The 16425-nt window shown below is 42.2% G+C and overlaps 1 protein-coding gene across 2 annotated transcripts in view; it reads right to left on the bottom strand.

The window, feature by feature from the left end:
• Nucleotides 1-5371: 5371 nt before the first annotated feature.
• Nucleotides 5372-16425, bottom strand: part of MLXIP (MLX interacting protein) — a 43320-nt gene continuing 32266 nt past the window's right edge. For both annotated transcript variants that reach the window (XM_057377768.1, XM_057377769.1), the window contains 6 exons: nucleotides 15814-15938; nucleotides 13253-13351; nucleotides 11979-12106; nucleotides 11590-11713; nucleotides 10843-10972; nucleotides 5372-10574 (listed from right to left, as the gene is read on the bottom strand). In XM_057377768.1, coding sequence (XP_057233751.1) covers nucleotides 10453-10574; nucleotides 10843-10972; nucleotides 11590-11713; nucleotides 11979-12106; nucleotides 13253-13351; nucleotides 15814-15938 — 728 coding nt within the window. In that variant the 3' untranslated portion in view covers nucleotides 5372-10452. The remainder of the gene's footprint in view (nucleotides 10575-10842; nucleotides 10973-11589; nucleotides 11714-11978; nucleotides 12107-13252; nucleotides 13352-15813; nucleotides 15939-16425) is intronic.

The following is a 16425-nucleotide window of genomic DNA, read 5'->3' as shown; positions in this document are numbered from 1 at the left end:
TCCATAGAGGTTTCCTCTGCTCTCCTTTTTGTTCCAACCATCAGGAGTTCTGCTCTTCTCATCACAGCCTCATACTTGTAAATCCTAGGGATAATTCTTTTCTGTTTTGGTCTGTATGAGAACTTCCAGCGCAACAACCTCAGGGGAGTAGGAGAGATGGATGACACGGATGGGGAAGTGGGATCCTGGGCATCCCTTGGGAACAGGGTTTCATAGGCATCCAGCAAAAGGATTTATACATGGAACTGGAGACCTGTCCCACCTTGCACACAGATCTTTTTCACTCCCTGCATTGGCCCACTCTTACACTGACTCTGCAGCAGAAGCAGTGACTTTGGGCAGCAAGAAAGTGCCGGCACTCCCCAACCATGTTTATAAATAAAACAACAGAGTTTAGGTCCTAAATCCTGCATTTTGGAGAGCCCAAGGATTTAGATGGGATGGTCAAGCCAAGCATCCCAAGCTCCTAGTCCAAGAGATGACACAGGAYAACCTCCATGTCAGTTTGAAACTGCACCTAGATCACAATCAGTGAGGACGCATTTGAATCAACTTTCGATGTAATCTTTCAAAAAAGAAAAAACCCCGAATTATCACTGGCAAAAAAGAAGAAAAAAAAATTACTGTGGGGGAGCCACTGACGCAGGACTCCACAGCACTTAAATGCAGCCTGGCTGGCCCCATCCACAGCACCCCAGACAGGCAGCAGCTCCAACGCCAGCTCCCGGCCAAGCCACTGCTGTCCCAGCTCGCCATGGAACGCAGAGCAGGTGGGTGTGACTTACCCTTGCTGAAGGTTGTAAGGTTGCACTGGTTGGTATTCATCTTCAGCTCAGCCATTTCATGCCTATATGCTTTAAAAATGTATCAYGCTGCACAGAACTATTAAGCTTTGCAAAAAACGAGGCAGAAGATTGAGACTAATCATTGTATTCTTTCTCTTTTGGCTTCCTCTCTTCATCTGAACGCAGAGATCAACAGGTTTGCAATCTTCCTCTTCTGTTTACTGGTTCCTTTGGGCTCCTCAGCACCGACAGAGATATCAGAAAGCAAAATGACTGAAGGACAGAGGCAGAAGCGTTCCACCACTGGGATATCACCCTCAGCAGCAGTGATAGAAAAGCGAGCTCATGAGTTGTTTGAGTTCTACGTAAGTGCACCATTTTCCTTGGGCTGTCTCTATGTTTATGGAGAAATCTCTTGAATTATTACAGGACACTAGAAAAACCATCAGAAAATTAAGTATTTGGCTTAGAACTAAAGTAGGTTCTTCTCTGTATTTCATGCAAGGAGAAAAGYGTTTACATTGTGTTATTTCAGGGCAGAGTTGGAGCAAGGGCAGCTGCAGAAAGTTTGGGTGCCTTTGCTTCAGCTCTCTGCCAGCTGGGATCTTCCTGACTCCCAGTGCTCCTCTCAGTCCCCTGAGTCCCACTGGGCATCTTCCTGCAGGAATTTAGTCAGATCACTGGAAACACGGCRAGAATTGCTTTGCCCTTCAGCCCGATCAACAACTGAACCACAACCAAAAACCCCACAAACGAGAAAGGGAAACCAAAGGATTAACAATTCCTCTCTCCTCCTCCTTTCCCACAGCACAATTGTGTCCTTGAAACRTTACACAGCGGGCACGAGACGTTTAGGACCAAAGCCAGAAAGATGGTGGAGAGAATACCTGAATGCCCAGCTTTCCAGGCGAATTGCTGTGCTCTGCACCACATCCACAACATCCTGACAGCTCTGAGCAGTGACATTGAAACCATCTGCAACCAGACCTCCAGAGATGTCATCACGTCCAATCTCAAGCAGTTGAGCACCACCCTGAGAGAACGTGCTGCCCTTTACACCTGCAGGACCCAGGACCTGCCCCAGCTGTATCCCCAGGGCCTGGGCCTGGCGGACAGAAAGACCTACATCTGGTGGTTTTTGAAGAAATATGAGAACATCATGCAMATTACAAATAACCTGGAGCAGTAATTTGACACATCAGGATGAAAAAATAACTTTAAGACACTGGAGAGCTGGTAAAATGTGACTTGTAAGTGTTMTGGGATCAGTTTGATGCCAGGACCAACACTGATACTGTACTTGCTATTYTCTATACCTATACAATCTAGTTTAATTTAATATTTAAAAGGATGAATGTCTTAAATTATTATTGTATTTATTATAAAACTATTTATACCGTCTTATTTGCAACAGCAYATAGAATGTGAGTCAGGGTGATTTAATTAACCAACCCTGACATAAATAAGCAATCAGGAAAATGTAATTTCAGTAATYTTGATGTTATTTATATTTATACCTTGCGGTTATTTCTCAAAAGAAGAATTGATTTTATACTTCTCTACTAGTGAATTTTATTTATGAATTTATACAACACATCTATTTTTATAAATCTATTTAAGCAATTAGTTTATACGTCTATTTATTAATATTTTAAGTATTATATTGTAATACTGAAAGGGATGAATGATGTATTTGCTACTTAGTAGATGAATGGTTTTACTCATTTACTGTTGTTACCTTTGGATAGAACCTGGAACTTAAAATATGAAATAAAAAAAATGTTGCTGGATTCTCTTTTTACTATCAAATTCTTTTTTACAATGTATTTTGCACTGGCCCTGTTCTCCAGGAAAAGTGGGTTTGGTATCAACTGAGTTATTGCCAGTCCCCCAAAGTCTGAGGGGGGATTCTACAAAAGAACTCAAGTTTCCCAAGAGGAATAGAGGGATCAACCTCCTTGTGGGTGCCAGGGGAAGGATTCCCCACAAATGGGCCCAATTTCAGACACAACTGTGGAAATGTCACAGAGTAGGTAAAATTCCAACCTTATATCCTTAATTTTTAATAGAAAGAGTGGTTGGGAAAAAAAAAATCACTGCCTGGGGTTGTGCTTATCCCCAAGGCAGAAACAACACCTACCTGACCTTTTCAGGTGGGGTCAGCAAAGCACTGTGAGCAGGAAAATATTCACACCCTGAGGGYTTAAACATCACCACTGCCAATGATTGACACAAACCACTTAAGCCTTGCTGAACCAGAGGATTACACAGRGCCGCTCCCTGTGGTTTCCTCTCCCATGCACATCTTTCCTTTCACCTTCTAAAGGTATAAATAGCTCAACACAAGTGTTTTCCTTAGAAAGGGAAATGTTTTCTCAGCAGTGCAAACAAATGAGTCAGATGGCCTGCCCCAACTCACGTCATGGGAAATGCTACCTGAAAAGGAAGAGCTGTTCTGCTCTTCCCTGGGGGAAAAGACTCAGAGCATTCACTCCCAAGAGGAAAAGGTGCCAGCCCCAGTGAGAGAACACCTGCAGCCCTGTGGCCTTTCTGGTGCAGGGTCACCAGGGTTCAGATAAATCCTGTGCAGCTCTGGAAGTTGGGGAACACAGCCGTGCCACAGGGTGCATCTCTGCTGTGATTATGATTTGGTCCTGACAAGCAGTTCTCCTTTTATCCTGACTGAAAACAAAGTTTTGAGGCCTATGAGGAATGAAGAGCTGGGATGCAGGAGCCACAGATGGGGCCTGTAAGGAGTGTCAAAAGGGCAGCAGCAAGATTCAGGGATGGGATGAGCCTCATCTTTTGTGGGTTTGTTTCCATTTCATGGTGGAAAGGCATTGGGTGTGTGACACAAATGTGTTGTGCCGAAAYAGGAACATGTTAAACATCTCTCTGAATGACAGCAGGGGCTCTTCAGTGTCTGTAGGGAACACAGGCAACTTCCCCAACACCAATAACCATTCATTGTCCACCCAACTCCTGGAGAAATCCTCAGGGATGAGGACAGGCAGAGATGCGCTCCTGAGGGCAAATACAGTTTAAAAAAATAAATAAAAATCTGGCGAGCATTCCATTCCATTATTTTAGATATAAAGAGAGCCCTGAGCTGTTTGCCCATTKAAGAGCCAATTCCCTTACAGCAGTGATTGCATTTGGCAATATTTCCACAGAGCAAGTAGATCCACTTCTGGCAGCATTCAAGAACCAGCCACAAAAAAGAAGCCACTTCAAAAACTCTTCTGGCACCTCAGCTGAAGTTACAAGAGCCTCTCTGAAATCACCACTAAAACAGTAGTACAGAAACAGTGCTCTGCAGCCACAGCTTCCTCCCAGAGAGCCTCGATAGCATCACAGCAGCAATTCTGCCATTTGTAGTGCTTGGTCAAGACTGAAGGCAGGCTGAAGTGTTGGTTTATCACTCTTGAAATAGAACTGCTCTTCACTCCTACCTAAATGCTTTATGTGAGATCAAGCTTGTGATTTCTGAAAAATTAAATGCAGACTTCAAAAATTGCTGTGCCTCCTGGAACCACATGCTTGACTCATCAGAGGTTTTCATCAGAAATGCTAAGTCAAAGGCATCAATCACAAGGATAAGATCAACYAGTACAAACTCTTGTGTGGTGATTTTAAAATAAAATCCTTCTTTTCACTCTTTYGTTACCTTTTGCTTGAACTAGAGCCTCAACGCTGCTTCCACTAGGCAAGAAAATCCAAAATGCCACTGAGGTGACAACTGATGCACAGAGAGCTGGAGTGTCCTACCAGGGGAAAACAAAAATCAGTCATTAAAGCAAATTCATTAATTTCATTTTTTTAAATGGATTTAAACGGCTCAGTGCCCAACACTGACATCAATTCCATGGGAATACCATGTTATCCAACCTCAGTGCTGCTCTGCAGAGTTCACTGTCCAGGCAGTATGTCAGACTCAAATCCAAGCCTGCAAGAAAGATTATCAAGGCTTAAGGCATTGGTGCAGCATCTACCAGCTTAATAATTTTGGAGCAATACCAGGGCTACCTGGGAATTACTGTTAGAAGTAAGTGCAGAGATGAAAAAAAGAAATTGTATGCCTAGTTTTGTCAAAAGAGCTCACTCTCACTGTTGTGTTGATGTTCAGCCTCAGTCTCTTGTGCTGTTTCAGTGAAATGGAGTGGAGATGATAAAAARGGATAATTTTCCATTTTTGCTGATCTGGCTAACACTGATTCTGCTGAGMCAACCCAGAACAGAGCAAATACAGCCTGAGGGCCAATGAAAGAGAAGAAATCATTTGTGAGCTCCAAACAAGCTCATCAGAGGGAGCTGATTATTTCAATCAAGAAGAGCCAAGGGACACCAAGTTTCCTAAAAGGAGTCCAAACTTCAGCAACTCCATAGGGGATACAGGCCCTGCTCTAGGAATGCAAAACAAACAGATCCAAAGGTAAACTCCAGCACTGTTCATAGGGAAATGAGCTCCTGTCACCTTTCTTTCAGCTCTAAAGAATGCCAGGTGCCAGCCCTAGTCCAGGAACAACTCTACTTTCCATTTTCCCACCTCCAGACAGAAAACAAAGGCATTACAACCAGTTTCTTCCAAAAAATATCCTTTATTGTTTTGGTTGTAAATATAAAAAAATGCATTGCACAATTTAAACAGACCTACTGAAAAGTGCTACATATCAACAGCACAACAGAAGTTGTGTCATGCAACAGAACAGGAAACCTAAGCAAAGCAAGAGCACAACCTGAAGTCCTCATACCTTCAAGCTTTCTTTTTTTCCTTTTTTTTTTAACAAGAATGAATTCCATTCACTTRAAACACATTTAAATACAAGGTTAGAAGAAGAAAAAGAGCTATTTAGTCATTGTATTATTAAAAGGCTTGCTCATAACATTGATATCTTTTGATTGAAAACYTTATTCATGTTGGAAAAGTTCAGATATAAAAAGTCCAGACAATGGCTAGAAATTAATTCCATTATATACCTAAGGTGTGTTTCTTTGTAACTGAAGTTACTGTAATTTTAACTGAAGAATTCAAGTTTTACAGATAAGACTACARTTTGGTTCTACCACTTCTGCTCTAACACAGTAAATGAGCAGAAAATCCAACCAAGGATAAAACAAAAGAAAACTGAGCTTTAACTGATGTTGTGGGAAAAATATTGGGGTCCTATAAAAGAAAAAACCCAAAACAAATAATCTCCTCTGAAACTTAAGTGTATAAATTAAGGAGTTATAGGAAAACTCCTGATGTCTGACCTGATTTAAAAATCTCATAAAAGTTACTGACAGTTTTTCATAGTCCTCCAGACTGGTGTGACTGAATCCCTAAAGAACCTAAACTGGATGTCATCAGCATTTTGATTTTTGGTGGTTTTCCGTGCAACAAAGGTGGAAAGAAATACAAAAAAAATAGAGAAAGGTGAAAACAGTAAAAAAACCATTCTATTTCCAGCAGTACCTTCTAGCTGGCAATACCAAGGCAAGAATTGTCCAYTCTAGAAACTGAGAAAGTGAAACAGCCTTCAAATAATTTGTACTACAAAGCAYTATCATACTGAACATTTCTGCAGTGAGCTTCCCTCTCCTGTTCCCAAACTGCTTTTCAGAAGTCTTGGGCTTTAAAAGCAAATAAAACTAAATTTACCTGTCCCTGTCGCTTCTACCACATGTGAACACAAACACACTCACAAAGGAATGTAACAAACCTGAAGAYACAAAGGGATGCAGTTTTTCAATAAATTTCACAGCCCTTTGTCTTTTCAAGCCATTTCAGATTGAGAGGTTTAAGCCCTTGCCTTTTTCTGGGTTTCTCATACCAGAGGTTATGTCCAYGTGTGCACACGTGTCCCCTGGAGGGCAGGGGATTCAGCAGAACKATGCAATTTTTTCCATACATAGATAGTTACTCACAACCTCAGTCTGAAAGGGTCACACAGATAAAAATCCTCAAAAAAAGCCAGGGAAGCCCCACTTCCTCCATTCRCTGAATTTTCCACAGAGCATCATTTTAGGGGGAACAATGTATGACCTATGATTAGTCAAATGCATACACTACACCAAGATCTAAGGCACAGATGGAAACATTCTGGTAGGGCCCCCTTCAAGAAAGCCTTCCCCAGGGGTCTAGAAAAGCATTGTTGAACATTCCAGTCAGGTGAAATGGTATTAATCAAGAATCCTTTGGTTTTGTGCAGAGATCACTGTCATGGTGAAGCGTGCACTTGTCTCTGATCCCACTCCTCAGTAATTCCTTCAATTYTAGTTTGCTCCTGGACTTTACTGCTCCTGCTAAAAGGAGGCCAACAACTACAATACAAGCTAGTAAATACATCAGATAATGCCCAGAACTTGGGGTGGGGCCACCTACCATATACTGATCAATACAATCTGAGGTTAGAAGGAACCAGCAGACAGTCCCAGTTTGATTTTGTGCATATCACAGGCCATAAATAAGTTATTTAGCCACTCCTTTACTGAGTGAAATGTTGGATTCRACTGAATCTGACTTGTATTCGATTATATGGGGGTTCTCCAAAATTTTAGCACCAGACAGATGTGCAGCACCTGGAAYTCTGTGCAGACTGTAGGCACTGTGTGTTTGGCTCGCTTACTTTGGTGACACTGAGAAAATCAGAGTGCTTAAACTGGGGGGGAGAAATTGTTACTAAACTTTGAAAAAAAATAAARTATTTCAACTCCTTAATGGGTAACAAAGACTAAGGTGCTTAAACATAAATCAAACTGGAAAACTATGCAAGAACTAATACATACGTGGTCCATCTCCTTTTACATCAATCTTTAGTGGTTCTACTGTTCAGATTTGAGACATAAACCAGCTTTTTTCCTCCTGTGTTTCCAAACGAAGTGAAATCACTCTCCTCACAAGGCTGACTGATAAAAGAAAAGAATTCTGAATTGCAATAACAGGGTGACAAGATATTGAATCACTGCTTCAAAGAGCAGCCACATCATTTCTGGTAATTGCACTACATGGAAAATATCTTTTCACTTTTCCTCTCCTCCCTCCTACACTCCTGCCTAAGTAAGAAATATTTAATTTTTTTCTCTTTACTTTAAGATTTGCAGTTTTTTAACAGTGCTTTGACCATGTTTTTGCACCACAGTTTATWAAATAAGCACTTTCCCTCCAGTTCTAACCAGCTAATGGTGCAATCAGAATAATGAGTTTTCCATCTACATCCACATAAAAGCTGTGAACGGACAAAATTTTTTAGCACTTCAGTCAAATTACCCCTTCCTATTTCTTTAAGGTCRTTTTCAGCTTCCAATCCTTTCAGTGAGATATGTTTAATTTCAGCTGTCAGATTTCCCTGGGCCCTGAAATATGTACTGCACTGTGCTTGTTGGGACAAGACTCCCACGTCATCGATACCAGAAATGGTTAAAATCACACACCATCACTGCTGACAAGGAGATCACACCTTACAGGATCTGCTCATCTGAAAAGGTCAGCAAAAACACCAGCTCTTGGATAATATGCCTACTGCTTTCTTGCTTGAAACCCAGACACATTTTCAACACATAATCAGGCATCGGTGCATCTCAGCGAAATGAGCTCTCCAAGGAAAGGATGTGAGGAACATCCCCAGCTCATCACACTATAAAACTATTTTACTAAAATCAAATTCACAACCAGTGATAAAAATGTGAGGATTGAAAGCATTGATTTTTAGGATTTACTTATTSAATACTTCTTACCCAGATGTATCCAAAAGAGTATTGCTTAATTATCAAAGACCTGGAAATGGATCCCTCCAGAAAATMTGCTCACTATTTAATTACTGGGACAACCTTTGCATATCATTCCTTGGTTGAGACTTGGAATTTTGTAGCTTCTGTCACAGGGACACAAGTATTCACATGTGCCGTGAACTTCAAATTACGTATCAAATCTACTGTAAAAAAATAACAAGAAAAGCATCTCCCCCTCTGTCTGCTCAACTAGAGGAAGGTGTGCTGGTACAAAATGTGCCATTCTGCCTTCCCCTTCAGCCCCATTCCTCTGTGCAGGGACAGGGTGTTGGGGCTCACCTTTTGTACCTTCTCCTTGCTACAGTGCTGCTCTCACAGAAGGAACTCTGCAAGGAAAGCCATTAGCTACAAAAATTCAGGACAAAGGAGAAACGAGATCAAAACCATCCCCTGTACTCAGTCCTACTCTCCAGGCCTAATGTTTCCTTTCAAACTTTGGCCCACCAAGTGGAGGGGATTGGGGACAACGCTGAGAAAAGCTCCTTTCCCCAAGGAGAACCTACTGAGCCCTTTCCAGTGAGTGCAACCCCCATCACCTCCAGCCTGCTCTGGGGACTGAAGAAAACTGCTCAAGGGTAACATTCCCACCATTTGCACAGCTCTGAATAATCAGGATCAMGCCATGAGTGGAATTACAAAGGGTCACAGGATCATCCCAGACTATGAACAATCAGCTGGAATGAACATCCCAGTCTCAGGATGGACAATCACTGCTGCAAAGGGACTCTGTTTACCTGCAGCAGAACACAGTACATGCTGAGACTCTCACAGAAAAATGTTATGCAGTATTTTGAGTTTTAAACATAATTTTGTATGTTTTATAATTCACACAGAAGGTAACTTTCCCWTACAGACCAGGCTTTGCAAAGTCCTTCAGGTTTTTCAGATAGAAGGCAAAAAGAAGMAGCAGAAAAGACAAGGAAGCAAAAAACTGACTACAAGTCCGTGTGGTTTGATATAGCTTCTCAGATAACAAAAAAGCCAATTTTTTAACATTACAAACTCAATTCTTGCCTCTGAAGTGCTACTACATTTACCTATGGATGTGTTTCATATGTGCACATTTTGTGAGGATGGCAGCTGAACTGTGCAGAGTGCAAGAAAATAGTTCATTGATTAAACTGGTATAAAATTCATAATTTATCCTAACTGCAGAATTTATACAATCTMAAACTCCTTTCTTGCACTTACTGCACAGCCTGCTACTCCCTTGCAATGGCTATATCAGAAAAAATAATAAAAATCAGCTACTTTATTTACTAGAAAATAAAGCACGTCTTGAAACCGATCATATGCAATGATACACTCRTTAAAATAAAAATACACAAAACACAGCCTGAGATTTTAATTCTAGTATTTTTGCCACAAGTTGACATCACTGACGGATTTTTCTTCTCCTTTGGTTTTTCATATGATCCTGTTTAACAATTTTCACTATTCAAGTAAAACAAATGGAACCGAATACCAGAAAACAAAATAGAAAGCACGTTTTGCTTCATGAAATCGAAATTATTTTTTCCCCTTGAAGAGCACATTCCTCGGTGTACACGATTTACACTTCAGAGAATTGAGGGTGTTTCATAGAAATCTCTTAGTTGCATACAGATGCATTGATGGAGATCTATTGCTGCCTGCAGGGCTCAAACCTGCTGAGTTTACCTGAGCTTGGTGTTTTTTCTCACGTGATGGAGCACAGCACAGCACTGGAGAGGAACCAAAACGTTCTGACAACGCTGCCTCACACCTGCACCCGTTCCCAAGGCAGGGCCAGGTGCCCTGACAGCATCTCGGGTGATGGAGAGAATCCTTTTCTAAAGTGCACCGACTGGAGGAGCCTGGGCAGGCGGGGCTGGGTGTGTTCTCCACCCTGGGACAAGCACCTCAGTGTCTTTGGTTGTTAGGTCTCCCCTGCTCTCTTGTTCACCTTGGCCACGGCCTCCCGSGCCTGCTCCGGCAGCTGCGATGGGTCCGACAGGATCGACGTGGTCGTGCTCAGGTGCCGGAGGGTGTTCAGCACCACTGTGAAAAGAAAAAAAAACAAAAACAGGAAAGCATCAGGAAAATCTGATCAGTTTAAATTCTTGTCTATTCCTCAATTTGGTTTTTCAGTGTTAAGCACATGACCAAGTGTCCTCCYAGTCAGAAGAGGCTTTTATTTTTCCACTGAGTTAACAAAAAGTCACATTCAGCATCATGTGCTTTCTTTGTCATCCTCTGACTTTTAAGAAATGCTATTATATTATACTTTCTATGATCTGGAAGAGTTGTTGGATGGAACTTCACTTACTTGGCCTCAGAACAGGAAGAGAACAGTGCTGATCCAACCAGGCCAGTGCAGTTTCCCTCAGATCCTTAAAGCTTGTTGTGGAAACCATCTCATTGAAGGACTCAAACAATGGCTTAATAATAATGCTGAACTGCAAACCATTAAATGTYAAGGGAGACAACAATAGAGGAGTTCAAAACGTTCTATGGGAAAGGCTACAGCAGAGAAAACACTGGATTTCTAAAAGAACTTCARCTGCCAGAGGGACTGCAACATTTCACAAATTGTATTTTCAAATCTATAACACTATGACCGAATTAAAATTCAACCTTAGCTCCTCATGACAGTTATATTTTGCAAAATTCCTCCACATTGACCTGAAGGAGAAAAAAGGAAAGGGAAAGGCACAAGTTTCTGAACAGCTTCAGTAACTGATTTTCTTTCCCCTGAACTTTGCTAGTGTCTAGTTTCCCAAAAGACAACCACAGCTGCAGTTACAGCAGAGTCCACTACAGATTTCTTGCAGTACAATAACGCAGCAAGAAAACCTTGCCTCTGCGTTGCATTTTACTTTCCAGTTACTTCCCATAYTTTGAGGTGAACAAGCTCTCCAAGAATCCATATCCACACAGAGATGTGGATGAAAACTGAGGACATTTGTTRTTTAAATAACTTGGCTTGAAGTCACAGCATCAGAAACCCAAGTTCTTATCTCTAGAAGTACCAGTACCAAAGCCCAAGTTCAGCAGGGCAATATAAAAAGGATACAATCCAAAACTTCCAGTTCTGCAGGGTCCTGCTTCTCACATACTCATCAAACAACCTCCTCATGTGGTCAAACCTCTGTCGTGTTACAGGAACCCCAGTAGCAGGGAGCTGCTGCTGGCAAGAACTGAAAAGATGTTCAGATGTCAGAATCCCACCAAAGAGGAAACATTTCTCCTCCAGACTAAACKGCAGCAACAGAAAATTGTGTATTCCCCACTATCTCTGGTGGAGGGGCTTCTCTCAGACTGTAACTGCTCCAGCCAGGAATACAAACTCTTTTCCCAACAATGCTGTCTGCATTCCCGTAGCAAAAGAGGACACACCCCCTGCTGTCTGACCCAAGCAATAACGAGGCTCCTGTTCCATCCCTGAAAGCTCCCCATTCTCACAGGATGGTGGCGTTCAGCTCCTCGATCTCTTCCCGGAGGCGTCTGGTTTCCTCCTGCATCTGTGTCCTCTCCTGCTGCAGCTTAGCGATGTATTCCACTGTTTTCTGGAGTGTGATGGCATGGCTGATCTGCATCAAAACACAGGCACGGAGCTCATTTTCTGCAACAACCTGAGATTCGTGAAGAGTTTGTCTTCCCAACCTGCACTTCAGCACCTTTTCATTCTCCTTCACTATGTGTAAAAGCACAGGGTCAGGCAGAGCAAAACACTTCAAATACTCAACTCTGAATTTCTCTGACTTTTCTTCACACTCCAGTCCAGAGAAATGTGGCTGCAGTGGCTGTTTTCTACCATAAATTACATTTCTGCAACTTTGTTGAAAGAAGTATTTTAATAATTTAAAATGTTTTATTTCATTATCTGTTCTCTAAAAATATTTACAATTCTTACTTAAGTACTGAAGGATGTGCTACATCTCCAGACAGATTTATAGTGCTGGTAGAAGCGCTGTTTGAAGTTGGCAATATAAATTATTTAGTTTGAGAAACCTGAAGTTATTAAACAGAAGGACCCATCAAAAGAGATAGATGAATATACTCTTCAGTTTGGAGGAACCAATTAAAAATCTGTACTTCAGAAATAAAATACCCAGACATTTTAGCAAAGCTGAGCTTTCAAAACGGATTTCCTTTCAAATAGGCTAYTCAAGTCAGGAAGTGAAAATTCTAACAATGTATCACCTAAATTTCTGAAACTGTAAGAATTATGTAAAGAAATCAACATGCTGCACGAAGAGCTTCCATACTGCCCATGTTTCAAAGCTACTGGTATTTAAAAGACATTTAGCTGAGCAGATAAATCTGTATTTCACAATAGTGGACTAAGTTAACTAGTGTAGCTAGAATACAAACTTAATTTGGACCAAGTAATTTGACAACAAGGAATCAGAATTCCTTTCCTCTGTAAACCCATGCACAAAAGACAGGTGATGGGGAAAAAGGCTCTGGGTGATGTAAAGAGTCCTAAAGAGATTTTCCAAATCATCTGAACTGGCCACRCTTCTGACTCCTGCTGGGAGGCAGAGAGCTCAATGGTGTAGGAAATTTTAGGAATTTCCCTGAGTTTTTCCATTATTCCTGTGCTCACTGCTGTGTTCCAGCAGCATGTGCTCTGCCATACTCAACAGGAAAATGACCACATTTAATAAGAAGACTTTTAGAATGGCTCTTTCTTWCATTCCACATGAAACTGTAAGTGCTGCTGAGGTACTTACCGACTTGGAGTTGGCTGACACCAAGCTGTTCAGAGCACTGAAACCAATCTTGATATTAAATCTTCGTTTTTGTTCCGAAAGATGCTTCATCCTTCGATTCTGCATAAATAAGATCAGCTCAGTYTATGCCATTCTCCTTTACTGTTCTACTGCTATGACTATTTCAGTTATTCAAATTCAGTGTAATTTTTGTTGGCATGCACAGGCTCCCCTGGAACAACTCTCCAGRATTTTAATGATGAATTGACAGTACATTTGTGGACCAAGCACCTCTGACATCTGCAACTATTTTAAGCATCCCATGCCAGGATGGTAAGAAGATTTGAAAGATATTAAATTACCTGAATGTTCTAGATTTGTACARGGTGCACATGATTTGTTACTCACCAGCAAGGCACAGGAAGGTTGTTTGAAAGATACTATTTGTCTAGTGCTTCACCAGAAAGAAAAGATCACCCTACACYTCTTTCTAAGTTTCAGCTRTGTCATCAGGAAATAAAATATTTARGATTTGTATTAACAAAAGAACAAAGATCAGTAGACCCAGAACTGGTCCAGGCTGTAGTAGAAATACCTCACAATCAGTAACAAAGAAAATAACCAGCAGGATTTTTTAGGCACAGGRTGATCCTGCAGCCCCTGGATCTCAGGGCTTGGGAGTTACATAAACCACTGACAGGAGCTCCCAAGGTTGGTGTCCAAGAAAGAAAAGACTTTCCAAGCTATAAAAGGAGCTCTACTTTCTACTACSGCACTGAGAATGCCAGATTATTCCCAGGCCTCTGAGCTACTGAGGACAAAGGAGCAGCCGGCAGATCCCTTCCCAAAGCTGGGGCCACACCGCCGCCMTGTGGCTCCTGCCCAGCTCAGCTGGAGGCTGGAACAGCAAGGGATCATCCCTGGGATGGTTACACGCGTCACAGTCACATCAAGGACACACAGAAAGGGTCCAGGGAAGAACAAAAAAACTCCAGAGCAAAAATCCCTGCTGCACTGAGATGTGTGTGCCAGGCACGCAAAGGAGGTGCAGGGACCATAACAGCCCAGGGATTTCTTTGTTCTGAGTCTTGTTTGGCAACACCAGCTCGAGTTGTTCCTATTGCTGCATCACTCAATTACTACCTTTTCCTGTGAGTTTGCAGCAGGAAACCTGGGGTGAAGAAACTTTTTTAACAGGGTTTGTACTTSGAGAACACATTCCTGGCAGAGTGAAGCTTTCCGGCAGGAACTCACCATCACCCCACTTTATAATGGAGGAAAACTATGTAATAAAGCAGTGAAGTGGCTGCCCAAAACCACAGAAAATGCAGACACAAGAGCAGAACTGAGATTTCCAGTGCCCTCCATGCTTTGCCAAACTGAAATAACCATGTTACCTAGCAATACAGGACTGTTTAATCTAACTAAGAATGCAGAGGAACAAAAGCACATACATCTGGAGTCTGGCAAGTATCACTAGTTCTCGTTTTAGAAGAGTTGCTAATAGGATACATCCAAAGAAATTCCTGTCACAGCAGGTGTGTTTACATCACTATGAAGCCTATTTCATTGCAGTGTCCCTGCTTTTAARAATGCTCCTCCACCTAGTGACCACYTTCACACCACCAGCCAGCYCTACTAATTTATTCCTTCACTAAATAACTCTCAAGCAGCAGAACAGGATGCATCTACTGCTTGTGAGYATCCATGCCAAACACATCTCTGCCAACTTTTATGAGCAACCTGCAGCACGGTCAGCAGGAGGCAGTTCTGATTCTCCTCTGCAACAGATCTAGAACTGACTATAGCCAAAGGCTACAGGTGTCAAACTTACCTTTCTGCCCTAGGAGTAATCAAGCTGCCATCAACTCACAGGGTGCACAGGGGCAGAGAAGCCAAAAGGAGGGTGGCACTTGCAAAACAGTAAAGTACCACCCCATTTCACAASAGAATGAATGACAGGGTTACAGCTGATTCTTCTGATTGGGGTTTTGTGGAAAAGTTTCTCATACCACCACAGAAAGTGTTCTGACAAGGTCAGTTGTGTGTGAGGTACAAGCAGCGCTCAGCACTCTCYAGACCACCGAGTTCTTAGCCCAGCAATTCTCCAAGGGTTTTACAGGTGTAACTCATAGAGTCTGTGAAGCTGCTTCTCTGTGGAGCAGCATAGCATCACTGGAGACATGTAAATAACTCAGCAGGCCAAGAACTTTCCCTCCAGCAATGGCCAGAGCCCTGCAGACTGAAGAACCCCAACACAACAATGGCAAAAAGCCACGGTTTAGAACACTAAGCCTGAAACCTTTGACCAAGGCATCTGTCACAACATTCCTGTGAGCCACAGCAGGAACTGCTGCCATGACCACAAGGACCTGCAGAGGTACAGCTAAGCCTGGCCCCTCTGGTGACACATCCCTGAGGAGCAGAGCAGTTTATTAAAGTCTCACATTTTGGATTGCACATATGCCAAGCCCAACACACAAGTATGCTACTGTCCTGAAGCACAGCTTCCTTTAGTCCATGCTCAGACATCACGATAGAAAAGAGCTACAAAGGCAAAGAAGAAAAATAGGAACACACACCTTAAATGCAGCCATAGWAGGGTCAGTGGCAGGTTTTCCTGAGCAGCTGTTCTGAGGAGACTGYGGACTGGGGCTCTGCTCAGAGGCACAGGGGGAAGCCTGGCCTGAATTCTGACAGTCCCGGCCTTTATAAAGGAAAAAACACAAGACACATTAACAAACAATTTTCTCTAGCAAATGTAACATTTGAGAAGTTTCTACTCAGAACTGAACTGAAATGCAGTCTGCAACCAAAATACAYGGTTGGATGCAGCAACCACATGCTAGAAAACATCAAGACTGCTGGGAAAGCTCAGGATACCACGTCACAAGTGTCATACATCCTGGATGGCAAGATGTACTATCCTTTCACAGACACATTTCAGCAAAGGCATGTTGGATGCATAGGCTGCGATTCCATCATCCTGTTGGACTCTCCCGTTTGACTCTACACGATGGTGATATTTCTAAGCCATTAACTACCAAAACCAGCCCAGGTAATGCTCCATYGATGCACATGCAAAAGGAGTCTTTGCACTTACCCACAAGGATTGTGTCTGAGATCCTCCAGTCAAAATCAGTCATGACACTGAACAACAAACCTATCCAGCACTTCCTACACAGATGCTTTTC

Source organism: Malurus melanocephalus, unplaced genomic scaffold (assembly GCF_030028575.1).
Source record: "Malurus melanocephalus ecotype Western Australia unplaced genomic scaffold, MMel_1.1 scaffold_325, whole genome shotgun sequence".
NCBI classification, from domain to species: Eukaryota; Metazoa; Chordata; class Aves; order Passeriformes; family Maluridae; genus Malurus; species Malurus melanocephalus.
The sequence above is the reverse complement of the archived record's forward strand: the minus strand, read 5'-3'. Positions and strand labels throughout refer to the sequence as shown.